Source organism: Silurus meridionalis, chromosome 9 (genome assembly GCF_014805685.1).
Source record: "Silurus meridionalis isolate SWU-2019-XX chromosome 9, ASM1480568v1, whole genome shotgun sequence".
In the NCBI taxonomy this organism is placed as follows: Eukaryota; Metazoa; Chordata; class Actinopteri; order Siluriformes; family Siluridae; genus Silurus; species Silurus meridionalis.
In genome coordinates this window covers 5,444,446-5,471,943 of record NC_060892.1, presented here as the reverse complement: position 1 = coordinate 5,471,943, position 27,498 = coordinate 5,444,446, and the positions used below count along the sequence as shown (strand labels likewise).

The 27,498-nt window shown below is 38.3% G+C and overlaps 2 protein-coding genes across 2 annotated transcripts in view; both read left to right on the top strand.

Annotated features, from left to right (window-relative positions):
• Positions 1-13,946, top strand: part of LOC124391104 (epidermal growth factor receptor substrate 15-like 1) — a 32,341-nt gene extending 18,395 nt beyond the window's left edge. Inside the window, exons 13-22 of the mRNA XM_046857453.1 lie at positions 357-442; positions 2,369-2,441; positions 3,434-3,595; positions 3,739-3,936; positions 5,642-5,806; positions 5,986-6,091; positions 7,127-7,177; positions 9,178-9,313; positions 10,769-10,829; positions 13,864-13,946. Of these exons, the coding sequence (XP_046713409.1) occupies positions 357-442; positions 2,369-2,441; positions 3,434-3,595; positions 3,739-3,936; positions 5,642-5,806; positions 5,986-6,091; positions 7,127-7,177; positions 9,178-9,311 (975 nt within the window). The 3' untranslated portion in view covers positions 9,312-9,313; positions 10,769-10,829; positions 13,864-13,946. The remainder of the gene's footprint in view (positions 1-356; positions 443-2,368; positions 2,442-3,433; positions 3,596-3,738; positions 3,937-5,641; positions 5,807-5,985; positions 6,092-7,126; positions 7,178-9,177; positions 9,314-10,768; positions 10,830-13,863) is intronic.
• Positions 13,938-26,754, top strand: LOC124391180 (epidermal growth factor receptor substrate 15-like 1). Its single transcript, XM_046857585.1, has 5 exons — positions 13,938-13,946; positions 14,245-14,338; positions 14,544-14,611; positions 19,247-19,405; positions 26,222-26,754. The coding sequence occupies exons 1-5, from the start codon at positions 13,938-13,940 to the stop codon at positions 26,366-26,368; spliced, it is 477 nt and encodes a 158-aa protein (XP_046713541.1). The 3' UTR covers positions 26,369-26,754.
• The last annotated feature ends 744 nt before the right edge of the window (positions 26,755-27,498 follow it).

Here is a 27,498-nt window from a genome sequence, read left to right as displayed (position 1 = left end):
TGATGGTCGTAGATGGTTTTATAGAAACGAAAAGGAAAAAAAAAATTCTGCTGATCAGGCGTTTTTCTTTTTCACATTGAATGCTGCTGATGTGTGCGATTCTAATATCAGACAATAATGTACAACTCCTGGGTATGTGAAAAGCACTGCTGTGTTAAAAAGCATTTGTGCTCCGAGTGGTGATGTGTGTTGTAGAAACCATGAAGGTGAAACCTAAGCACCTCGTCTGTTCTCTTCTCATGTCCTGGTGGTTTATTGTGTGGTGTCTTGGCCTCCTGCTTGCTTGGTGCTGTAGTGTAAACCTTAATTATGGAGAGTGTAAGGCTAAGTGTGTATGTGTGTGTGTGCCTTTGTAGGACAGCTCCAGCTCTGTGGGTTCTGGCGAATTTACAGGAATCAAAGAGCTGGATGATCTGAGTCAGGAAATCGCTCAGCTGCAGAGGTATGTTCCCGTTATGAGACACCTGCATCCTGTAGAATCCCCAAATCCCTTACAAAGCGCTTTAAACACTTTCATGTGAAATGGTCATGACTATGAAATCGTGATCCAACCCTCAGTTCAAAAATACTCAAGTGCACCATTTCCACCAATCTGCTGATCAGATGGATGCAGGCAACGGAGAACACACATGCTTGGATTCCCACACTCAGGGGTCGCTTTATTTACAAAATACGATCGTGAGAGAAAGTTCGAATCTCCTCTTTTGTTGTATTTATATGCACTATATGTAAAAAAAAAAGATGGCGGACGCCTGACCTGTTTTTTTTTTTTTTTTTTTTTTTTAACGCTCCATTCCGCTGTTTTAATGAGCCACTCTTCTGGCAAGATGTTCCACCAGATCGCAGGGATTTGTTACATTACAAAAACTAAATTTTAGGTCTTAAAAAAAGAAAAAATGGAAATTTGAAATAATTTGAATATATAATAACACGTCTTAATTTTTTGATGTTCATGTAACGCTACAAATAGACGCTCCTCTTTGTTAGTTTCCGTGGTTTCTTTCGCTCGTCCAAATATAATTCGCTGTACAAATGAGACCAACATTAAACAGCCAATCAGCTTTCTGTTTTTGGAGTGACTCCAATAACAGCTATGGGATCTCACATTTCATTCTTAATTGTCTTATAAATTCTTACATTTGACTCTGTGAAACCTGCAGAAACCCTGACATTCAGCCACGAGGGTGTTTTATCTACATTGATTTTATCCCAAAGATATTCAGTAGGGTTGAGGTCAGAGCTCTAAAGATCTTCCTCTTCAACCCATGTAAAGCTTATCTTCATTGTCATGCCGGAACAGGTTTGGGTCTCCTAGTTCAAGTGAAGGGGAAATTTCATGCTACTGCATCTCTTCCAACGTTGCGGTAACAGTTCGAAGAAGCACCACATGTGGCTGAAAAAGTCTGGTGTCCCAATACGTTTGTCCATACAATGTATCGTATGAATTAAAAATATCAAATTTTAATTTGTTTTCGCCAAATTAAAACACAACTGTACCCACGTTAAGCATCCGTGACGGTATAAACAATTCTCAAGGCCGGTTTTGCAACACAGCACAAGGCTGCACGCACAGTCACAGGGAGCACCGGATTTAGTAAGTCAGTGTGCCAAAGATCACGCTCTCCTCACATGTGAGTGTCTGATCCGGAACACCGGTGGTAAACACAGGTGGTAAAGGCTCGGGGTAAAAAAACAACAACTCCAAAAAGTATGGAAATCCCTGCATTAGATTTAAAGGAAGAGGGAAGAGGTGTTTACTTGTATATAAATTTCAGGACAGTGATATTATTTTCTTTGCATATCCCGGCTTGTTAGGAAGTTAGGAATCAACCATGATACAGAAAGGGCTAAGGGCCTTGCTCAGGGGCCCCAGTGGCAGAAAAGGCAATGACTTTTCAATCAGTAAACCAATGAGCTAAATCTTCCCCATTCAAATTCAACAAAGCTTCTTTTATATATTGTTTTATGGTGGTTTTATCTGTAAAAAATCTTTGCCTCCATTAAAAGCAAAGCCTACTTGTGTCCTCTGCGTCTCAGCATCCTCCTCCTCAAGCTCCCAGTGAGAGTGTCCCTGATGCTCTGTAGATCAAATAAAGCGATCATGCTGGATGTAAAACAGCAGCGAGCTGTGAAGGAGTTCCTTCTCCCCTCTGCCACGTCTTTACTCTTTACTTTTAATGTTTTATGGAATCATGCTGCCATAGCACATTCGCTTTCACTCACTGGCACATGCTCAGGTAAACCTCTTCCTCTTTCTGCTCGTTGGCTTTGAATTTCACACTTTTTTTTTCTGCTTCTCCTACTCTCTCTTCTTTTTTTATGAATTTTTTATTTTTTACATGACTTTTGTCCTTTTTTGTGCTACCAGGGAGAAATACACACTGGAGCAAGATATCAGGGAGGCGGAGGAAGCCATCAGACACAAAACTACTGAGGTTCAGGTGTGTATGGATTCAGAATGTGATGTGCATTACTCTTTACATTATATATATATATATATATATATATATATATATATATATATATATATATATATATATATATATATATACAGTACAGACCAAAAGTTTGGACACACCTTCTCATTCAAAGAGTTTTCTTTATTTTCATGACTATGAAAATTGTAGATTCACACTGAAGGCATCAAAACTATGAATTAACACGTGTGGAATTATATATGGAATTATATACATAACAAAAAAGTGTGAAACAACTGAAAAATGTCATATTCTAGGTTCTTCAAAGTAGCCACCTTTTGCTTAGATTACTGCTTTGCACACTCTTGGCATTCTCTTGAGGAGCTTCAAGAGGTAGTCACCTGAAATGGTCTTCCAACAGTCTTGAAGGAGTTCCCCGAGAGATGCTTGGCACTTGTTGGCCCTTTTGCCTTCACTCTGCGGTCCAGCTCACCCCTAAACCATCTCGATTGGGTTCAGGTCCGGTGACTGTGGAGGCCAGGTCATCTGGCGCAGCACCCCATCACTCTCCTTCTTGGTCAAATAGCCCTTGATGCCTTCAGTGTGTGACTACAATTTTCATAGTCATGAAAATAAAGAAAATTCTTTGAATGAGAAGGTGTGTCCAAACTTTTGGTCTGTACTGTGTGTGTATATATATATATATATATATATATACCTACCATAATCCTGCTATAAAAATAGCCACTAATGCTGAAATGGCAATAAAAGAACAATAAAATGTTCTCCTTTTTACCTTGTTTTTTAAAATAATGTGACTTGATTGAAGAAGTAGTGCTTTTTGTACGAAAGTAAATGAATTTTGACGAATATTTCGACCAATTCATAGACCAATAACCATCATGTTTATCTATTAACTGTTGTAATATTTGTGCCTTGATGTACTAATTGAGGACACGAGGCACTGATTAAAGTGCAATAATAGCTTAGTTTTTATTTTGGGTTTTAACACGCAGGAAATGCAGAACGATCTGGACAGAGAAACATGCAGCCTGCAGGAGCTGGAGGCTCAGAAGCAGGACTCTCAGGACAGACTGGACGAGATGGACCAACAGAAAGCCAAGCTGGAGGACATGCTCAATGAAGTGCGACACAAGTGCCAGGAGGAGTCGCAAATGGTGAAGCAACTTTGTCACAAGGTTTCAGCTTTTTTTGATCTCTCTGACATTGGAAGATTATTCTGATTGTGAAGTGTGTGTGTGTGTGTGTGTGTGTGTGTGTGTGTGTGTGTGTGTGTGTGTGTGTGTGTGTGTGGGCTCAGATCTCATCCCTCCAGAGTCAGATCCATTCTCAGGAGTCGGACCTGCTGAACCAGGAGGAGGAGCTGAGCCGGGCTAAAGCGGACCTGAGCCGGCTCCAGCAGGAGGAGGGCCAGCTGGAGCAGAGCCTGCAGGCTGGCAAGATCCAGCTCGAGACCATCATCAAGTCTCTGAAGGCAACGCAGGATGAGATCAACCAGGTACCGGCTGTGGAGCTGAAATAGATTCGACTCCCTGGTAGGAGTGTGCGATGTTGACAGAAAACTCGATATTTTGGGGTTTTATCGATAATGATATTTTGCTGAGTGTGTTATTGTGCTGGAACCTTAAGGACCACTGCAGACTCCTTGTGATATTCTGTGTGGTGGTCAGTTCACAGCAGTGAAATCATATAAATCATTATTTCCTACAAGGTTTAATTGATTTTTTAGAGAAACAAAAACATATTTTTTTTCTTTTCTTTTATAAAGCTATTTTTCCCCTAATAGTTTGCATCATCTTTTGAGTCTCAGGTTTAATCAGTCAATTAGAATAATAAGAAAAAATGCATGTACGCAATGCAGAGGAAACAGAAGCAGCATCTAAAGTGGTGTTTTGTGTATTTACACTGTTTCATGCTGCTCAGAGGGACATGTAACGTTTTAACCTACAGTTACAAATGCATAAATTATGTTTTCAGATTTTAAACCTAAAACCTTTTTATATACTAGGATGCCGTTTGTCACCTTAAAATCTCGTAGTGCTACGACTTTATGCTCGTAATTTCAACTTTATTCTCATTGTGCTACGACTTTATTCTCGTAATTTCGAATTTATTCTCGTCATTTCAACTTTTCCACTCATTGTGCTATGACTTTATTCTCGTAATATCAACTTTATTCTCATAGTTCTACGACTTTATTCTCGTAATTTCAACTTTATTCTCGTAATTACAACTTTACTCTTATTGTGCTACGACTTTATTCTCGTAATTTCAACTTTATTCTCATAGTTCTACAACTTTATTCTCGTAATTTTAATTTATTCTCGTAGTGCTACGACTTTATTCTCGTAATTACAACTTTACTCTCATTGTGCTATGACCTTATTCTCGTAATATCAACTTTATTCTCATAGTTCTACGACTTTATTCTCATAATTACAATTTATTCTCGTAGTGCTACGACTTTATTCTCGTAATATCAACTTTATTCTCATAGTTCTATGACTTTATTCTCGTAATTTCAACTTTATTCTCGTAATTACAACTTTACTCTTATTGTGCTACGACTTTATTCTCATAATTACAATTTATTCTCGTAGTGCTACGACTTTATTCTTGTAATCTAAGATTTTTAAAAAGATTTTTAAGGTGTCACTAAAATTAAAAGCGCCAACAGTAAGTCACTGTTAAAAAGTGAGTCATAGCGAATGAACAGAATCATTTAAACGAGTGAATCTTTCAGGAACAAGACGCCATCATGTCACTCAGAGACCTAAAACAGTGCTGTGGATTTGTTTGGAATTATTTTTTGTTGGTGAAATCAAGCAAAAGCAGGCAATGTGGTGCCAAAAACGCAAGTCTTTTAATATTAACTTCTTGTTTGTTGAACCGTTGCATTAAATTAATCACGTTTATAATCGTGCTGATTTATGAAAAAATATAAAATAAAATTGGCACCCCTGCATGTAGGTGTTGCATGTTGTAGTGCAGTCCACCAGAGGGCGATGAGTTCATACGCAGGCATCAGGAATGTTCATGGTTGAAAAGAATACAATGTGAAATGCCACACCGGTTTATTATATATTTAAATGAGCCAACAAAATGCACAAATAAGTGTTCTTGGTGTGTTTATTGTGTTTTCTATATTTTTATGTGTAATGCTGGGTTTGTGTGTGTTTGTGTGTGCGTGTTTTGCACTGTAGGCTCGTAGCAAGCTCTCTCAGATCCAGGACAATCAGCATGAGATCAGCAAAAGCATCGAGCAGTACAGCAGCGCTCTAAATGGCACACACGGAGGCAGCATGACCAACCTGGCCGACATGAGCGAGGGGTTTCCTGACAAGGAGAACGGGGGCTTCGGGGTCATGGTGAAACCTTCATAATGTTTCCTCCATTGTTTTTCCTGATATTTCTCATTATAGTGCGATGATGTGCACTGTACAACCCTGTCTAGTCTTCTGGGTTTAATCTCTCTCTCTCTCTCTCTCTCTCTCTCTCTCTCTCTCTCTCTCTCTCTCTCTCTCTCTTCATGTGTGTGTCCGTGCAGGATGATCCCTTCAAAGTGAAGTCCAGTGTGTTCATCACAAACTCTCAGGAGATGCACACAGACCCCTTTCAGTCAGAAGACCCTTTCAAATCCGACCCTTTTAAAGGTTCTGATCTATCTATCTATCTATCTATCTATCTATCTATCTATCTATCTATCTATCTATCTATCTATCTATCTATCTATCTATCTATCTATCTATCTCTCTCTCTCTCTCTCTCTCTCTCTCTCTCTCTCCCCACTCAATCTCTCTCTTTCCCCACTCAATCTCTCTCTCTCTCTCTCTCTCTCTCTCTCTCTCTCTCTCTCTCTCTCTCTCCCCACTCAATCGCTCTCTCTCTCTTTCCCCACTCAATCTCTCTCTCTCTCTCTCTCTTTCTCCCCACTCAATCTCTCTCTTTCCCCACTCAATCTCTCCGTCTCTCTGTCTTTCTCTCTTTCTCCCCTACTCAATCTCTCTCTCTCTCTCTCTCTCTCTCTCTCTCTCTCTCTCTCTCTCTCTCTTTCCCCACTCAATCTCTCCTCTCTCTCTCTCTCTCTCTCTCTCTCCCCTCAGTCTCTGCATGTCTGTTTGTCTGTCTGTCTCTCTCTCTCTCTTGCTCTCTTTCTCCTGTCTGCATCTCTCTCTCTCTCTCCCTCACCCTCTGCATGTCTGTTTGTCTGTCTGTCTCTCTCTCTTGCTCTCTTTCTCCTGTCTGCATCTCCTCTCTCTCTCTCTCTCTCTCTCTCTCTCTCTCTCTCTTTTTTTTTTTGTTCTTTTCTGTTGCTCTCCTGTCTCTCGCTGTTTTGTTTCTCTTTGTGTTTTCCTCTACTTTTTTATACATCTCTGGTTTCTGTTTCTCTCCCTCTTTCGTCTCATCCTCTTGCACACTTGTTGAAATAAGCCCTCACCCTACACTTTAAGAAACACACACACACGCACACACACACGCACGCACACACGCACGCACGCACACACACACACACACACACACAGTCTGTCTCTCAGCTGAAGGCTTGACTCCAGGCTGAAATGTTTGTTTTCTTTACTTGAATGCGAGGCATCATGTGACTGCTGTTTGAGGTCTGGCATGTGCTGGGGTATGAATTCCTCCTCCTTATTATTTTTTTCTTTCTCTTTGCGTTCACTTTGGTCGTGTAGGTGATCCCTTCCAGAACGATCCTTTCGCCAAGCAGCCTCCCACAGTAACAGGTATCCACCGTGTCCTAATGCATGCTGGGAAACAGCTCTGGGTTTTGCTCCGAGATTTGCATGGATTGCATCATCACGCAGGGTTGCAGTGGCACACTTCTCTCTTTCTCATATTCAGCTTTCAGTTCTCCAACTCTCATACTAAATCGAGGTCATTCGGAAAGTGTCCATCAGGCTTCTTTTTAAAGGTGTGGCAGCGTAACCAGGTTGCGTAACAAATGTACGTGCACACGGCGAAGTTTACAGCAGAGTCGATGCTTTTTTACAGTTATACAGTTTTATATGTCTGCGTTCATTCCGGAGCAGCGCATTAAACAGTTAAATTAGAGGTGCATTTCTTTAAGACTAATTGAGACGCGACAGCAGCATGGGGTCATTTATATTTCAGTAAACATGCAACCTAATGGCAAGCATGTACTTTTGTATTTTTTATTATTATTATTGGGAACCTGCTCATTCCAAGCTCACGCACAATTTAATCTACAACTAACATATTGGCAAAAATAATAAAAAATTATAGATACATAGAAGCATTAACAAAAACGAATAAAACATTGGACATGCTAAGACAAAATACATAACATTCAATGATAAAATGAATAACATGCTATAATACAATTTTATTAAATATATAATAAAATATTTTCAAACCAATAAAATTTTAAGCATAATAAAAAACCCAAAAAATATAAAATAAATAAAATTATATATATATATATATATATATATATATATATATATATATATATATATATATATATATATATATATATATATATATATATATATATATATATATATATATATATATATATATATATATATATATATATATATATATATATATATATATATATATATATATAATATATATATATATATATATATATATGTGTGTGTGTGTGTGTGTGTGTGTGTGTGTGTGTGTATGTATGTATATATATATATATATATATATATATATATATATATATATATATATATAGATAGATATAGATATAGATATGACAAAAGTAAGTACACCCCTCACATTTCAGCAACCATTATATTATATCTTCTCAAGGGACACGACTATAGAAATGAAACTGTGATATATTTTACAGTAGTCAATGTGCAGTTTGTGCAGCAGTACAGATTTACTGTCCTCCGAAAATAACTCAACATACAGCCATTATTGTCTAAATAGCTTTCAACAAAAGTTTGTACACCCTAAGTGATAACAGCTGTATGTCGTGTAACCATGTAAAGCCACACGTCCTACTCATCATGATCATGTTTTTGTGTGCTTGACACGTCCATACACATTTGTGTATTTTGTATTAAAGCAGTTACAATTTGGTGCCATTTAGAATATTGCATATATAGTTTTAGGAAATAAAAATTTGCCACCCATAAATTATTATTCTTTCATTCTTACTTACATTTTTTTTAAGGGATATATATAATTAGAAAAGATAAAACAGAAATAAATAAATAATAAAAATGTATTTATTTTTATTAGTATAGTGTTATTTCATTTTAGTTAGAGATTGAGATGGTTTGGACATGTGCAGAGGAGGGACATGGGGTATATCAGTAGGAGAATGTTGAGGATGGAGCCACCAGGAAGGAGGAAAAGAGGAAGGTCAAGGAGGAGGTTTATGGATGTGGTGAGGGAACATGCAGGTAGTTGGTGTGAAAGAGGCAGATGTAGAGGACAGGGAGGGGGTAATGGAGACGGATGGTCCGCTGTGGCGACCCCTAATGGGAGAGTTTGTACTAATAAATTACACAAAAATGTTTGAAAAACTATTTTATTATTGTATTATTTACTTCAAGTAGTAAATAAAACATAAGTAATTTCAAATTGTTGTTGAGTTTACAGTACAGTAGAATTGAACATATTGTCTCATATCTTCATCTACATTTCTATAGAGATGAAACAGAATCTGTGGTAGTTGAAGGATAAATGTCCGACACTGTGTCTCTTTATGAAATCTTTCCTCTCTGCCCTCACACAGATCCGTTCGGCGCAGATCCGTTTAAAGAGACAGACCCGTTCAAGACCACTTCAGAAGATTTCTTTAAGAGGCCGACCAAGGCTGATCCCTTCACCAGCTCAGACCCTTTCAGTAAAAGTGCTACCTTCCAGTGAAGGTAACGGAGCGGCTGGAGAAAGCTGTAGAAATACAATGAACCAAAATATCTGTTTTTGGAGAATAAAACGCTTCCTGATACACAATATGTTATTTGAGGGTCAGATTAGACTTGTGTGATGGCTGTTTAATTGTTCTTACACTGGCATTATTTCTGAGTGATTTCTACTTTTATTATAATATTAATTATAAATATAAATTTCTATTAAAAATATAAATGTAATTGAGTTTGAACGTATGCTTTGTTTTTTTGAATGGTAAAATCCATATAATTATACAGTTAATTAGTATTTTCTCTTTCTGTTTTTGCATTTATATTTATGCAGTTTAGGTGTGTAGCTTCTAGTTTAGTCCAATTGGATAAAATTAATTTTATGAATGATATATAAACCTACTTCGGACACTTAGTAGTTAATCGTAACAGTTTGCATTGCGGAAAACTAAAACTAATCTAAGCAGGAAGAAAATAACGTGCCTGTAAACATCATTGAAACTTCTAGTATCTCTCTGAGTTTTTGTAATTGCCTCTGCCAATAAGCAGTTCCAAACCTCAACCCTTAATCTTAACCCTCTCTCGTCACTATAAGGGTTTTTAAAAAAAATCTTTTTTTATCCGTTTCTGGATGATATTCAGGATTTGGATTAATGGTCAATTGTAATCAGGGAAACTTCAGTATTGCACAAACCTCCTTTTAATACTGTGGCAGGAAATAAGTGTTGAAAAGCCTATGGAAATTTTACTCTCGGCATAAATCTTTTCATTTTTTGATTTTCTTTTTTAAATTTAAATAATTGATGTATATTTGAGACATACTTGTGTAGATTTCATTATTTCATGCTATTTGGCATGATTAAATTATATATATATATATATATATATATATATATATATATATATATATATATATATATATATATATATATATATATATATATATATATAATTTATTATTTTTTTTAATATTTATTTGTTTTCACACATTTTTGTTTCTGCACCGTACAGCAATCGCATTAACAGTGCGCTACCATAATGATTTTTTTTTTAATATTTATTGCTTATGAAATCAAAACATTTGTTATATTAATGTTGGCCGGTGGGTGAATCGAACATATAATTAGGCTACTTTAATAACGAAGGGAAGTGTTTAGTTTGAAAGTAGGAGTAAAACCTATATTTAAAATACAATTTTTAAAGTATGTCTCTTTGGCATTGTTCGGAGAGCCGTTTCAAGAAAACGTGTGGGCGGGCTGTAGACTGAGGCCCCCTGATGTATGTAATCGTTGCTTTGCAATCTCTGACTCATTGCTTGGATTTTGTTGTTAAATAATGTACGTGCAAAGCAATGTCTTCATAGCAGGTGGGTATTGACCTGACCTTTTAACATCTTAATGCAGTAATAACAAGTGCACTCGGTCATGTGATTCATTCTTTTCCCTTCACTCTCTCTCTTTATAGTCTCATCACTTCTCGAGCAGTGACCCCTTTGCCTCTACCAGCCCTAAACACAAAGGCTCAGGTACATCGCATCTGCAGGATCATGTCACGTTTTCTCACACGCCCGCACACACAACCGCTTTAAACGGTTTCGAGGTTAAATGGAAGATGATATTAGATAATTAAAAGTTGCAGCCCATGCTTAACCCTTGCGGCTCTGCTCTGACAGCCTCAGCAGCAAACGGGTAGCTGCTTTCACACATTTTACCATCGGAGTCACTTCTGGTCCCCCTCGCAGGCCTCCGAAAAGCTGTGAAGCGAGAAGATGCTGTTAAACAAGTTCCCATGCTTAGCATCCTGACCGCCCGCCCGCCTGCTCGCTCGCTAGTGCTCTGCCAATCTTAAAAAGGATGTGACATTCCTCTGCTGTTTCAGTAAACATGTTCTGTTACAGGGCTTTTTTTTTTCTTTTTTTTTTTTTTTTTTTTACAGCGATGCCAGGAAGTGCATGAGTGCCTTTTTTATACTTGTAGTGGTTAGAAGAGAAAAAAACAACAAAACACACACAAAGAACATGGTTATAAGCAAGAGAAGAATGGCACACAAATATCTGAGGTAGATGCAGAATTGTTTTGCTCAGCAACGAGGCTCGTGTTTTTTTTTTTTTTTTTTTTCTTTTTGTTTTTCTTTTTGTTTTTTTTCCCCCTGTAGGCTGTTTGTCACGTGACAATTTCAAACTGCAGTCGGAGGTTTTTTTTTTATTTCTGTCAAGTAAAGAAGGAGAGAGCTGGATTAGTTGTATATGTATAGAGTTATGCAGTGCGCGTGTGTGGGCGTCTGTGTGTTTTAGTGTGCGTATATTTATATATTAAATATAAAAAATGATCTGACCAGGCATAACATTATGACCACCTGCCTAATATTGTGTTGGTCCTCCTTTTGGCGCCAAAACGATTCTGACACTTTGAGCATGAACAGCATGAACAGCATGAACAAAGATATGTCTGACAAGCATGCTGAGATCCGAACGGAGGCTGTGGTATCTGATGGAGGTAAACAAAAGATGAGTTGAGTGTCATCTGCATAGCAGTGATAAGAAAACCCATGTGAGGATATGACTTCACCATTGGAGTGGGTATAGTGGGAGAAAAGGAGGGGACCAAGTACAGAGCCTTGTGGGACACCAGTGGTGAGTCTGCACGGGGCAGATGTGGATCCCCTCCATGTTACCAGGTCGCTCATACCAGGTAACATGGAGGGGATCCACATCTGCCCCGTGCAGACTCACCACTGGTGTCCCACAAGGCTCTGTACTTTCCAAGTTTGTAGAATTCGAATTAGATTTATTCATTACTAGAGACTCAAAACACTTTTGTACGTCGCTCTGGATAAGGGCGTCTGCTAAATGCCACAAATGTAAATGTAAACATCTTCAGCAGTTTGAGCTACAGGAGCTCGTCTGTTGGATCGGACCACACGAACCAGCCTTCGCTCAACACGTGCATCAATGAGCCTCCGCCGCCCATCACCCTGTCGCAGGTTTACCACTGTTCCTTCCTCGAGCTCTTCTAATAGATACTGACCACTGCAGACCAGGAACATCCCACAAGAGCTGCAGTTTTGGCGATGCTCAGACCCAGTCGTCTAGACGTCACAATTTGTCCGTAGTCAAACCCAAATTCTTACACTTGCCCATTTTTCCTGCTTCTAACACGTCACTTTTGAGAACAAAGCTGCCTAATAAATATATCCACACACTAACAGGTGCCATGATGGAGATAATCAGTGATATTTACTTCTAAATAAAAAATAAGGTTATGCCTGATGTGTGTGTATTTATATTTATATTATATATTTAGAAAATATATGCAGCTCTGAAAAAAAAACCAGACCACTGCAAAATACTCAGTTTGTTTTTTTCCTTACAGGTGCATGTTTTCGTGAGATTAACAGTTTTGTTGAATTTTTTGTGAACTGCTGACAATATTTCTCCTAAATTCTAAATATAACTGTCGTGTCTATTTAGAGGAAATGGCAACACATCAAAATAACGCAAGATCATGCAGTATTTGCATAACTCGAATAAAACAAAATCCAAATCATTTTGTAAACAAATTTGTGTTAATGCTTTGGCTAAATAACATTATGAGATCAGTATTTGGTGGAATAACGCCGATTTGCAATTACAGCTTTGGTGCGCTTTGGCATGATCTCCACGGTTTTCACATTGCTGGTAAATTTATACCACTCTTTTCGCTACAAAGCAAACAGCTCAGCTTTGCTTGATGGTTTCTGACGATCCATCGTCCTCTTCTTGACATTCCAGAGCTTTTCAATAGGGTTTAAATCTGGAGATTGGGCTGGCCATGACAGGGTCTTAATATGGTGATCCTCCATCCAGACTCTGATTTCTCTGGATGTATGGAATGCTGCATTGTCCTGTTGGAAATTCCAATCCTCTGAGTTGGGAAACATTGACTTAGAAGAGGGAAGCAAATTCTTCTAGAACAATCCTGGTTTGATTCATGCGGCCTTCACGAAGACAAATCTGTCCAATTTCCTTGCTGAAGCACCCCCAGATCATCACTGACCCTCCTCCATATCTTACAGTTGGTGCAGGACACTGTGGGTTTTAAGCCTCTTCAGGTCTCCGCCCAACCAGGACAGGACCTGGAGCTGAAAATTGGACTCATCAGAAAAGATTAGCTTACTGCAGTCCGCTACAGTCCAATTCCAGTGGTCTTTTGCAAACTTCAGCCTAGCCTTTGTATGACTTGAGTCTTTTTTTCTTCTTCTTCTTCAGTCCAAACTTTTCTTTTCACTGTTTTTAGCATGTTCAATGGTTATTTTTAAATTTCCACTTACCTTTGAAAGACATCTAGCACCTTTTTTTTTTACCATCCACTTGGTCACATTGCAGGAGGAGAGTGTTAATTACAGCAGTGTTTTTTTATACATTCCCATTAAACAGTATTGGATTCAGGTGATCAAATCAGTACCTTATTAAGCAGAATGAGGGGTGTTTGAGTAGAAAGCTGTATGTGTACACACTTATACACACAACACATCTTTCACAATCATATATTTACATTTATGAATCTGATATCTGATTGCAGACCCATTTGGAACACTGGAGCCTTTTGGAAGCAGCTCATTTGGCAGCAACAGTGGCTTTGCTGATTTTAGTCAGATGTCAAAGGTAGGCTCAAGGATTGAATTCTCGATTCTGATTGGTCAGCAGGTGTGGCCACCCATTTTCTAATAATGTAATAGGAAGGTAATGTAAAGTCGTGCGTGCTGCCAGTCACAGGCTTACAAGAGTGCACTTTTTCTACTAAGTAAACATTCCTCTGCTAAACTACAGCTCAGTCTCACCCTCAAACTTTCCCATTGTGTGAAATATTTTTTGTTTCTCAGTTAAACTTTTGAACTTTACACGTCAGTCAAAGTGTTGTGTTTTTTATATATTTTTTTTTGTCTTCGTTTTTTTCATACAGCAAAGCTTCACTGAGGACCCCTTTAACCAAAACCAGGACACTCCAGCTCTCCCGCCCAAGAAGACCATCCCACCTCGGCCCAAGCCTCCCAGTGGTAGGTTTACAAGTTAACACTGAAATCCAGGTCAGAGGTCACACCTCTGTGTTTTCAAATCATTTTATTTTAGACAGTGTTTATTCCAAACGTCTGTGTTTTTCAGGTGCTTCTCCCCAATCCCCCCTTCCTCCTTCTCTCTGTCAACAGTTGTACCTGCAAAATAAAAAATAAAAAAACACCTACCCACATGTTTCACACACAGTTTCACAGTTTGATACGGCGGAGATTAATCGCAGTGATATGCAGCCCTTTTTTCTTTTCTTCCTTCAGGTAAACAGGAACTGGAGGGTTAGAATAGATTCATATTGGGTTTTTGTTTCAGTCACATGATTTCCCATTTCCTTATTAAATCATTTGAATAGTAATATTCTATAGAAATCCAAAACAGTTCGGAACACACACAAAACAAAAAAAGGCTTGAAAAGATCTTTTAAAAATTGTTTATTTATTTACCTTTTTTTTTTTTTAGTTTGTCTCTGTTTTTAGTGATCAGTAGATGGTGTTTGGATTCATAGACATTTTATAGATATTTACACTATAGTGATAAAATGTGTTATGACTAAAAAAAAAAAACACCCCAATAGCCAGTCAAAGGATCTGGATGGTCCTTCACCCGACCCCTTTACTCTCACATGAGATGTAGACAAATTCAAAGTGCACTTCAGTTAATTTATCAAAAGGGTAAAGGGTGTGGTATTTTTTTTGTTGTTTTTTTTTTTTTTTTTTTTTTACAGCAGTCAAATTTTTTCTTCTCATATCCCATATCTCATGACCTTCTTCTCATTATCCCAGATCTTTAACCACTGAGCTTTCACTTTCCCTCAGTAGTCAGAAAATTTTGTAATAATACAATAATTAAATGAAATCGAGCTACGAAGCATCAAATTCGACACCATTTTAAAAACACTTTTTGCATTTTTACCTCAGCACCAATGCATTTATATAGAGGCAGGGCAAACCCATTGAACCTGCAGTGTAAACCTGTAGTGTGTGTGTGTATGTGTGTGTGTGTGTTCAGGTTTTTACAATTAGCTTTATGTAGTTTACTCATTTTAATTGAGATGTAGGAATATTGCAATGTTTCCATTTATTATGTTTTATTATTAATTGCATCTTTGTTCTTCTTTGTTTTATATATATATATATATATATATACACACACACACACACACACACAAAATGCTTTGTTCATTGGGTCTAGATATATATAACAAATGAACACATTGTATATATATATATATATATATATATATATATATATATATATATATATATAATATTTATATAATACTACATTTTTTCTTCTTCGTCTTGCAGAATCAGTGTAGCTCACTCGAGTAGCGAAAGCTTCATTTCCTTATAATGACCTACTTTGGTTTCTCCTACAGAAGTGTCTTTATTTGTTCCTAGATATTCAAACATAACGTTGTGTTTAAGAGGTTAGAGCTGGAGGTTTAGTTGGTATATTAAAGGGGGTACGGTGACGACTCAAGCGCTTCAAGTCATCTGCGGTTTGCCTGCACTGGCAACATTATACTGATCTCCACGCCCTTCCTCACTTCCTCTGTGCACTATCGTGTGTGTGTGTGTGTGTGTGTGTGTGTGTGTGTGAGAGCACTCGTTTGGTTGTTGTGTTCATTTTTTTTTCCTTTTTGTTTGTTTTGTTTTAAACTGCTGGCTGATAAACTCTCACCAAGTTCATTTTCCACACTATCGGTTGTAATTTTATTATAGAAATATTACATTTTTTTCTCCAAATTATAATTATATTGTTTCTTAGGTTTTGACCCAATTCTATACAATAATATATATATTATAGACATGGTGTATGGTGTAGACATGGTATATATTATGTACATTATTATATATATATAAATATAAATTAATTAATTTGTATTTTTTTGCATTTGTGTCTAGATTGATAAAGTGCTTAACAAAACTTTCATGTCAAGTGTTTCTTATGTTTGACTGAGCACTGCATTCGCTGGCTCTTGTATTGTAGGTGTGAATGGAGCAATGATGAGCTGTGCTTGGCTTGTGTTTTTTTTTTTTTTTTTTTTTTGCTGGTTTAGAGTTGTCAGGGTGGAGCTCAGCCTTGTGGTTTGCCATTCCGTTTACTGAAAGAGAGAAACTGATTGCTGGTCTAATATAAATAACAGCCCAGATCACATTGCGGTTAACACCTTGAAGGGGAACCAAGAACCAGTTTAAAGTTCTCATGAGAGATGCCGTGCCATTTGTGTACACTCACACGAAAAAACTTATGCGTAAGCATGTTTTTTTTTTTTTGTATGCTTGGTTCTGTTTCGTGGAACTGCCCAACATCAGCATTTTATTAAGCAAGTTTTCATAATAAATTTAGTGTACGGCTTATCTCTTGGATATCAATTCAAAATGATGAATCGCTTTAGAATAAATTGTGGATGCTTTTCTATGCCATGCCATTATACTGCAAGTTCAAGTGGCATCACTGGCACACCACAAGTGTGACTGAAACAGCTGCGGTTTCTTTTTTTTCGGGTTGCGGGGTAATCTTTCGAGGATGCCTTATGTTAATTGTACATCCCAGCACGCTTTGTCATCAGTATATTTCTTTAATTTTCATGTAATTTTGCCTTTTCTTTTTTTTTTTTACTCCCCCCCCCACCTCTTGCTTCAGTGTAAGAGAAGCAGCAACGTCCTGTGACTTGAAAACAAGCTCAGGGTGTGGCACAGTTCTGATTCACTCGCTCAGTTCAAAAAGGAAATGCGAATAACGTGCAGCTCGCGAACGCCGCAACATCTCCAGGATCATCATATGCACTCGCAAATATTAATCACAGAGTTCGGTTTAATAACGGCAGGACGAACGGAAATTTGCGGGAAAGTGGACCGTGGGGTTGGTTTTATGTTTCTGTTTAAGCACAATGCAACGCCGACGCTCCAACTTTCCAGAGGAACTGGCCACATGCCTGATGGGTTACACCTTTTCTCACCTCCTCTCATTTAGAAAGCACTTTGAAACCGCAACGTCAGAGTGCAGAGAACAAAACGGACAGGGATAGGTGCAGGACGTTGCAGGCATCCTTTAAAAAAAACCATAAAGTCAACATGTGAAATGTTTTGAATTGAAATTGATGACAGTTGAAGTAGACATGATGTTGCTCAATTTTTGGGTTGTGGCAATATTCTCAGAAAAAGCTTCATAGTCTTACACACATCTTTTTATATATTTATATATATATATATATATATATATATATATATATATATATATATATATATAGTTAAAGTAGAGATACACTCAGTAAAATATGACTCCAGTAAAAGTGTCCCTTTAAACTTTCACTTGACTAAAAATACTAAAGTATTTGCCTTCAAAATCACTAAAGTATTCAAAGTACTATGATTTTATTATGGCTATAATGTTCCTATTATCATGTCACAAGACTCTTTGCTTAATCAACTCAGTTTATGTGAAAAGTCTCTTACACTTAACACACCGATTTATTAATTAGGGTTTCTGTGGGAAAAAGTCTAAAGGTAAACATTCAAATTTTAGTCCTTAAAAAGTCTTAAATTCACTGTTTTGGATCTTAAATCATTTTAAATGGGTCTTAATTTTCCGATGTCCGTGTGATGCTACCTATAACGTTCACTAAAATGTTTCCGTGGTTTCTTTTTCGCTCGTACAAATTTATTTCGAGACCAACAGCCAATCAGCTTTCTGTTATTGGAGTGACTCTCTCTCGGATTGAACCACAGACGTAAAATGGATTTTCTTTTCCAGCTACGGGGAAGTGCATGTGTAGCGGCTTGAAAAAAAAATCTATTTACGGCTCGGTTCAAGTCGGTCGCTAACAACGTATTTGTGTGCGTGTGTGTGTTTTTGTTGTTGTGATATAGATCTTAAATTTCATTCCTAATGGTCTTAAAAAGTCTTAAATTCGACTTTGTGAAACCTGCAGAAATACTGACTAATAGAATGATATTAATGAGTCACTGATTGATATCTGATAACATTCTCATGAGCCTCATACCTTCTTTTCAACTACTTTTACAAAAGAAATCAAATAAGGTCACGGGTGTTGTGGGCGAGTTCGAGTCAGGAGTTTCTTCCATCCTTTATTCTTCTCAAAATGTTCTGCTTGCTGTTGAAGCGTGTGTTCGTGCACCGAGCGACGATCGAAACCAGTTGAAAACGGCTTGTGCGCTACACTGGTTTGTGGCCTGCTCCGTGCTTATTATTCACTCGTAAACAAACGCCTGAAACTGAAACGACCGAAAATGCGGTCGAGGGAAAAAAAGGTCGATATTCGATTTTAAATGGAAATAATTCAGTAAAGTGCAGATAAGCGAAAAAGCGTAAACAAATTACAATATACAAATTTGAAAATATTAAATAAGATATAGCTTTATTCGTCCCACAGTGGGGAAATTTCTTACAGCAGCAAAGACAAAGAAATGTGCAAATGTATAAAAAAGTAGAGACATATTACAAGTATATAAATACAAAAGAAAAATATATCGCACATACATATCTCACGCTTTTAAATTAGTGTGTTATTGTACATTTATTGCATAAATATAGAGACCAGCTCGGGTGAAATAAACGGTTGGGAACATGCTAGGTGGCAACAGTTAACGTTTGCGTTACAGCACGTTTAGAACAGTAACGGACGGAACGCGGCCGAAGCACGTAGTGGGACGGAGGCGAGAAATTCGTCTGGAGTCGCACGTCAGGCACCGTCCACTCACGCACAGCGACGAACCGTGAAAAATCACACCTACTCACGATCAAACGACAACAAACCAAGCGTTCCGGCGTAACGCCCACAATACCCCTGACCGCTGTTTTGTGGATGTGAATAACGTTTTCGACTTGGAAATGAAAAAAAAAGTCTCCTTCTTTCTGACCTCTTCCAGGTAAAAGCACTCCGACGAACATCTCCGGATCGGCGGATTCGTCCAAACCGAGCGATCCGTTCCAGCCCTTCGGTTCCGACGCCAACGACCCGTTTCAGAGTAAAAAGGGGCTTGGGGATCCGTTTAGTGGCAAAGATCCGTTCGCTCCATCTGCTTCAAGTAAAGCCACTAAAGATTCTTCCTTGGGTTTTGCAGACTTCAGCTCTGTAAGTTGAGCGTAGTGATACTACTCTTCTTGTCCAGTCCACCTTTTATTTCTTTGGTGTTTTTTTTTTTTTTGTTTGGTTTTTTTTTTTCCGTTGTTCCCTCAAACATTCTCTCTGCTTTCTAGTGAGGTTTCTGGAACAGACCACACCATTTGGCTTCTGTAGCTTTCAGTCTATGCTCTTGCCTCATGCTGGCTACTCTCCATCTCTACTGCCATTACTCTTTGAGATGAACCAAATCTGCGAAATGATGAAACGATAGAGGGGGAGAAATGTAGTGGGTTCAATCAGCTGCACTGATTCATGGGGCACTTTGACAGGAAAGTTTGTTACTTCCACCCCTTCCTAAGGCTAAAAAATGTGACACTGTTTTTAGTGAAAAAGCGGTTATTTACCGTAACGAGTTCAAATGTAACGAGATTCAGCTGGAGGAATGGAGTTTTCCATTTATATGTTGGAAATTACCCTCGCGACTTTTTAAAAAATTATTTTATTATTATTATATTTTATTTTTTAATCATAAAACCTGATCGTTTTTTGCTCATTCTTGACATTTTTTCCACCCCCTTGTACCTTGTACAGGAGACTCCTTCCAGTGTCTTCTCCCATTCTTATATTTAAAAGTCAGAGCTACTCTTTCGCAAAAAACAAGCTCGTACCTTCTGACCAATCAGAATCCAGAAGCTCCCTGTGGTATCAATCGAATAGACAAAAGATTTACTGAATGGTGAGCTGGCACATGATGAAGGTAAGCGTAGCTTTACCAGTTTGTTTTAATGATTACACTCTGTGGACAAACTTAAATTTTTTTTTCAGCCGTTCGTGGTTCTTCCCCAAGTTGTTATCACAAAGTTGTAGGCACGCAGTTGAATTGGATGCTATTGGATGTGGTGGGGTTAAACTTTCTCTTCACTTGGTTGAGACCCAAACCTGCTTCAGAATGGCTGAAAAGCGAGCTCTGTGGAGATACAGGTGACATGGGTTGAAGGCACCTGTTATGGAGCTTTGATCTCAACCCTATTGGACATCTTTGGGATGAATTGGTGACTTCACTCACACTCTTGTGGCTGAATGAATTCTCACCAATCTCCACAAGCATACTCCGAAATCCAGTGGAACATCTTCCCAGAGGGGTGGAGGTTATTGTGATGCTGTATTGAGACTCAAATTGCACACATCTTATATTCAGGTTTGTCCACAGAGCGTATATTTAAAACAAACGTCCGATTGTGGACCCATGGCATGCTGACAGTAAACCATCGTTCAACCCTTTAGCATGGGCTTTTTCCCCCCGCTCACGTTTAAGTTGCTCTGGAAGGGTGTGTCTTCCCCACATTTCTTTCCCTCAGAACCAAGTCTATGTTCATAATCTCATTTTTCTATGTGATTTAAAGAGTATTTTATTTACACACACACAGTTCAGCATGAAGGTTATGAGACACAGGGCCTTGACGAGGCAGACAGCGTGTTTATACTGTACATACCCAAAAGTTCTGGAGGGTTTTGGTTATTGGCAGTAGGGGGCATTTTGGAGACGTGTCCATGGTGACTGGTTTACAGGAAGGAGCAGTATCACTACTCAGCTCTCAGCCTGGAGATTTCTCAGCATGAGATTTGTTTGTGCACTCATTATTTATAACTCTTCCTCCTCCTCTTCCTCCTCATCTACACTTAGCTGTCATTCTTCTCTCAGTCTTTGTGCATGCAACACTGTCTCCTAAACTCTTTCTTTGTCCATCAGCATAATATTCGCGATTTATTTGTAAAAAAAACAAAAAAACCCCAAAAAGAATTCAAAGACTTTTTGATCTTACTAATAATAATACTTACATAATAATAAATAATTACTTAATAATAAGAATTAAAATAAGGGTCACCTCTGACTAAAATGTTCCTTTTAGTCAATATTTTATTTATTTATTTATTTATTTGTTTTTTTTTGTTTTTTTTTAACGTTCTGTACCAAAAAAAAAAGCACTAAATTTTGTGCCGTTGTGGGAAATGTGTCAGGCACAAGATGGTGTGTTGATTAGCACGATGATTTCCTATAACAGCACATCACCAAGTGTACCGTTTCCCTCTTATACCCCAGCAAGCTGCCAATCTTAAAAAATATATATACATGTTAAATGACATCATGTGATTACTTTCGAATCATTTACGGTTACAGTGAACATGAAACAGTCGAGTCCCTGTTGCCGTTTACCCTTCAGTCGTTCCCCCTCTCTGGACCCTCTGTTTAATTTCTGTCTTGTGCTAATAAGATCGGAAAAATACATCTTGTCATGTTCCTGAGAATCCGCAAACTGTGTTTATTCTAAAACTCTGACACTGGAGACACTTAGAAAAAAAATTTTCTGTATAGATCTCCTTACTAGAAAGTTTAGCTAGATCTTACTATAGCAACAACATCTGACGATCAGAATCCAAGATTTCAGCAGCTGTGTGGTAGAATATTGTGTACTATATATACCATATATATACTAAATATATACACACACACACAGTGGTAACTTGACCTACGAGTGAATTAATGTACGAGTTTTCCGAGATACGAGCGGTCACTTGGTCGAATTTTTGCTTTGTTACGCGAGCAAAAAATTGAGGCACGAGCTCGAGACGCCGCTGCTAGAAGATTGTGACGAAAATTAAGATAAGCAAAGAAGAAAAAGTAAAAAATTTTAAAGTTTAGGGATCCGTAGTGTACAGGAGTGATAGTAAAAAACGAGTTTTCCCTCCACCTCCACTTATCGCCTCTACCCCCCTCTCCACACACACACACACACACACACACACACACACACACACACACACTCAAGTCGTCTCATCTCCAGGGAAAATACACTGCATAAAACCTTATTATATCTTTACATACTCTTTCTATTATGTTTTTATACAAGATTTGTTATTTAGAAATGTATTTTCCAATTTAATAACATGAAACGTTAAAACAGGGTGTCCTTTTGAGGGTTGGAACGGATTAATGTCATTTTAAGTATTTTCAATATGGAAAACTGATTTGATGTGCGAGCAAATTGAGATACGAGCTCGTCCACAGAACGAATTAAATTTGTAGGTCAAGGTAGCACTGTATATATATATATAATATGTATGTATGTATGTACAGACGCTCCACACGAAAATTCACTTTATGAGCATTCACTTTACGAACTTTTGCGGAAACGAACAAACCTGTCCTCAAAATGAAATTTGTTCGGAGTCGAAAGAAGAGACCCCAGGAGCGAGTGATCGACTGTAACAAGTCTACATTTAAAAGTTATTTCTCTTTTTACATGGTTTGAATAATTTGATTAATTAAATAGCACATCTTTTAATAAAAAATAAAAAAATTTATTACTTCACAGCTTAAATAAAAAGTCCATTTATATAATATATATATATATATATATATATATATATATATATATATATATATATATATATATATATATATATATATACATATGTATGTGTGTACAGAGGTGACCTTGTTCTCCTAAGTGTCACTCCTTCCATTCTATAGTTATTCTGATCTGCATGTTCTCCTCACCTCCATCCTGTTTTTTTGTTTGTTTGTTTTTTCAGTTTCTGTTCTCAAAGGAAATTGAGTTTTGCACGTTTCGGAGCCTCCCATTTTTAAAAAAATCAGTGCATGTTTCATTTTCCTGTTTGGTTTTATTGCTTTCAGAAAGCCTAATTTAAAGATTTTTCATGTGTTCATGGTGTTCATGGTCTGTTCAGTGTCCGTCCTGCCCTTTGTTTGCGCTCAGTTCACCCAGTCCCACGTCACCATGTTTCCTCAAGCGTTCTTTTGAGAATGTTGTTTTTTTTGTGTGTGCGCGTGAGTGATCTAATTTTCTTTTACAGGAAGTGGGAAACTGAAGGTAAGATTGTCTGGAATTTTGCTAAACTGACATGTCAGTGACTTGTATCACACTATATTTTAAAAAGTGCTGCAGGCTGGAGGTATAACACTTACATGGGATTATGTCATGTAAATTAGATATTATCCATATTATATACACTATAAGATTGGAATGTGCTTTTTGAACATCTCAATTCAATTCATTTTTATTTGTATAGCGCTCTTAACAATGAACATTGTCTCAAAGCAGATTTGCACAATAGATCTCCATGCGCTGTTATAATAATCTCCAGTCTTTTGGAAAGATGTTCCACTAGATGTTGGAGTGTGCTTGTACGGATTTGTGCTCATTCAGCAATAGTTAGCTGCATTTAGTAAAGTCAGGTGCTGATGTAGGTGAGGTGAGGAGGTCTGGGGTGCAGTCAGGGTTTACTACTACTTCTTCTTTTGGCTTGTCCCATTGGGGTCGCCACAGTGGATCATCCGTCTCCATACCCCCCTGTCCTCTATATCTGCCTCTTTCACCCCAACTACCTACATGTCTTCCCTCACCACATCCATAAACCTCCTCGGTCTTCCTCTTTTCCTCCCTTCTGATGGCTCCATCCTCAGCATTCTCCTACAGATATACCCCATGTCCCTCCTTTGCATATGTCCAAACCATCTCAATTACACCTCCCTCACCTTGTCTCCAAAACGTCCTACATGCGCTGTCCCTCTAATAAACTCATTTCTAATCCTGTCCATCCTCGTCACTCCCAACGAAAACCTCAGCATCTTCAGCTCTGCTACCTCCAGCTCCACCTCCTGCCTTCTACTCAATGCCACTGTCTCTAACCCATACAACATCGCAGGTCTCACCACAGTCCTATAAACTTTCCCTTTCACTCTCGCAGATACTCTTCTATCACAAATCACTCCTGCTATCACTCTTCTCCACCCACTCCACCCTGCCTGAACTCTTTTCTTCACTTCTCTAACACATTTTCCATAACTTTGCACTGTTGACCCCAGGTACCTGAACTCCTCCACCTTCACAACCTCTTCTCCCTGCAACCGCATCACTCCACTGTCCTCCCTCTCATTTACACACATGTACTCTGTCTTACTCCTACTGACTTTCATTCCCCTTCTCTCCAGCACATACCTCCACCTTTCCATGCTCTTCTCAACCTGCTCCCTACTCTCACCACAAATCACAATATCGTCCACAAACATCATAGTCCATGGAGACTCTTGTCTCACCTCGTCCATCAACCTGTCCATCACCACTGCAAACAGGAAAAGGCTTGGAGCCGATCCTTGATGCAGTCCAACCTCCACCTTAAACCAGTCTGTCATTCTATCTGCACACTTCACTGCTGTCACACTGCCCTCATACATGTCCTGCACCACCCTCACATACTTCTCACCTGACTTCCTTATACAGTACCACAACTCCTCTCTCGGCACCCTGTCGTACGCTTTCTCTAAATCCAATTAAATGGAGTTAAGCTGTGTACAATAAATGCGTCCAACGATATACCGTGTACAATTGTTTTTTTTGGAAGAATTGAGCTTTTATTTAAAAAAATACATGAACAAGCAGTCGCACAAACATCAAGAAGCCAGCAAAATAGTTTAAGTGTAGAGACCAAAAGTAACCTTTCCCATGAGTCTACCGCCATTACACTTCCCTGTGTAATTAGAGATTTGCACTTTGGATCCAATGGTCCTGAGTTCCAATCCCAGCCACACCAAGCTAGCAATCCTGGGCCTCTAAACAAGGCCATGACTAAAACAAATGTAAGTCACTCTGATTAAAGGAAGTTTGGCAAATGCCGTAAAATGTTTACCAAAAAATAAATAAAAAATTCAGAAAGACACTGTTAAAACCATGACTTTAAACAGTTATGAGATAAAAGAGAGGAATTATTCAAGAAACATCTGATTTTATGAGCAGAAGTGGTTGAGGGTTTGGACTCTGGATCAAAAGATCACAAGTTCAAATCCCAGCACCACCAAGCTGCCACTGGCCCTTAACCATCAACTGCTCAGATGTTAGTCGCACTGGACAAGGGGCATCTGACAATCTGTAAATATTATGTAGATTCATGATATAAATCCATTCAAGTCCATTTCAGTGGCAGCTTGTCGCGTTAGAAAAGTTATAGGCGGTTGAATACTTGCACAAGTCAAGTCTTTAGTCACAAGTTTTGATGTAGTGGCCATTTTTCTGGTCTGGGGTTTGGTTTTCTGCGGATTTAAAGCTGAAACAGTCGTTCCAAACATCTGCTAGTCTCAAACTCTATTCGTGTGATCAAGCGAGATTTAAAGATCAGCTGTGGCATTTACATTATTGTTATTGCTATGGCGATAAAGGAGCGATTACATACGTAGCAGTCAAGTCAGGACCTCAGGACTGCTCTAGTTTGTTTGTCAAAAAATAAATGAAGGACCTGTTTATTATTATGTAGCATCACTCGGGATTCAAGCCTCGCTGTTTTCTTCCTGTTGCTCGCCGCACATCTGGAGGAAAAAAAAAACAAAAACAGGCGTCTTTGTCCACTGATATACGCCAGAGGTTTCACGTTCTGTTTCGAAAGGAATTGCTCTTTGGCAGCATCATCGCATTAAAGGAAAGATTTCCGAAGGGGTTTATTTTTCCGGTGGTCGCTGTAGACCGAAGGCCTAACTGGAGAAATATTCACATTTTTTTTATATTTTGAGTTTTTTTATTTTTTGCATCTTAGCTTTATTTCCAATTCTGCAAATTCTAAAGCAAATGATACCAAATCAGAATCACCAAATCAGTTGTACTTTTTCATGTGCTAACTTGACGCTTGTGTCAGCACTGACCACATGCTCCACTGTGTTGTGTTCCTTTTTTTTTTTTTTTTTTTGTTCCTCTCTCTCCTCCTCTAGTTTGGGAATGAGGCGCAGCAGATGGAGTGGGCCAAGCGCGAGAGCGAGCGAGCCGAGCGCGAGAGGCTGAAGAGACTCAGGCAGCAGGAGCAGGAAGATCTGGAACTGGCCATCGCACTCAGCAAAGCCGAGATGAACAGCACCTGAACACCGGTTCCTCCCCCTCACAAACCATCTTTACACCACTGCAGCAGAGGAAAGCGTGTGTGTGTGTGTGTGTGTGTGTGTGTGTGTGTGTGTCTGTGTGTGTGAATGTGAATGAAAGCGTGAGCGAGTTTTTGTTTTTAATGTATTAAACCTCTTATTTTATTTAAACTTAATGATGGGGGGCAGCCCACGTGTTACGGGAACGAGCTCATTCAATTTACATGCACTGCTCTAACCTGCACTACTCTGACTGTTTATTTCAGGTGTGTGTGTGTGTGTGTGTGTGTGTGTGTGTGTGTGTGTGTGTGTGTGTGTGTGTGTGTGTGTGTGAGAGAGAACCTGTGAACAGTCATCTGCTTGGATTTGTATTTGGAAAAATAATTTATTCAAACATCCTCATTGCACCCAAAAGACATGTTTGGTGTCTCTTGTTTGTATCATATTGAATTATTATATTTTTTTTTAAACATAATGAACTTTTTCATTTTCCTTTGTGTCTTTCAGGACCAAGTAGCGCAGTAATAGTGGTCATATTTCATATATATATATATATATATATATATATATATATATATATATATATATATATACACACACACACACACACACACACACACACACACACACACACATACATCTGTACATACAGGTAGTCCCTGAGCTAGACAAAATTATTTTTATTAATTAATAATTTATTATTTTACCTCTGGTGTGAATCGCATTTTGATTTCCATAAGATACATTGGCCAGGATGTCTGCATCCTCAAACCTTGTGAGATGCCTTCATCTCACCATCGATAGACTTTAGTTGTCTCAATGTCAGAGCGTGTATTTTTTCTTTGGGGTTTTTTTTTTTTTTTTTTTTTTTTTATTATTTGTGTGTGTTTTAAAGCCTAATTTTAGCTCTGGTCTCTCTCCTTTTTACCAAAGTCACCAGACACTAAAACAGTGTGTCTGGCTCCACCCTCCACCCGCGAACTGGTGTTCATCCACGCATCCGTTGCCACACACAAATATACTGTAACATCTGTACAGTGCGGTACTATAAATTGCTGTGTTGTGTTAAATTATCAACAAATGAAAGTATACCACCCCAATACCGATCACCATGCTTTAAGACTCCTGGGTGG

Excerpts from the sequence above, each read along its gene's own strand:
- LOC124391180 (XM_046857585.1), top strand. Across the intron at positions 14,339-14,543 it reads TCGGCCCAAGCCTCCCAGTG|TTTCACAGTTTGATACGGCG; the intron begins GTAGGTTTACAA and ends TTTCACACACAG. Across the intron at positions 19,406-26,221 it reads GTTCGCTCCATCTGCTTCAA|TTTGGGAATGAGGCGCAGCA; the intron begins GTAAAGCCACTA and ends CTCCTCCTCTAG.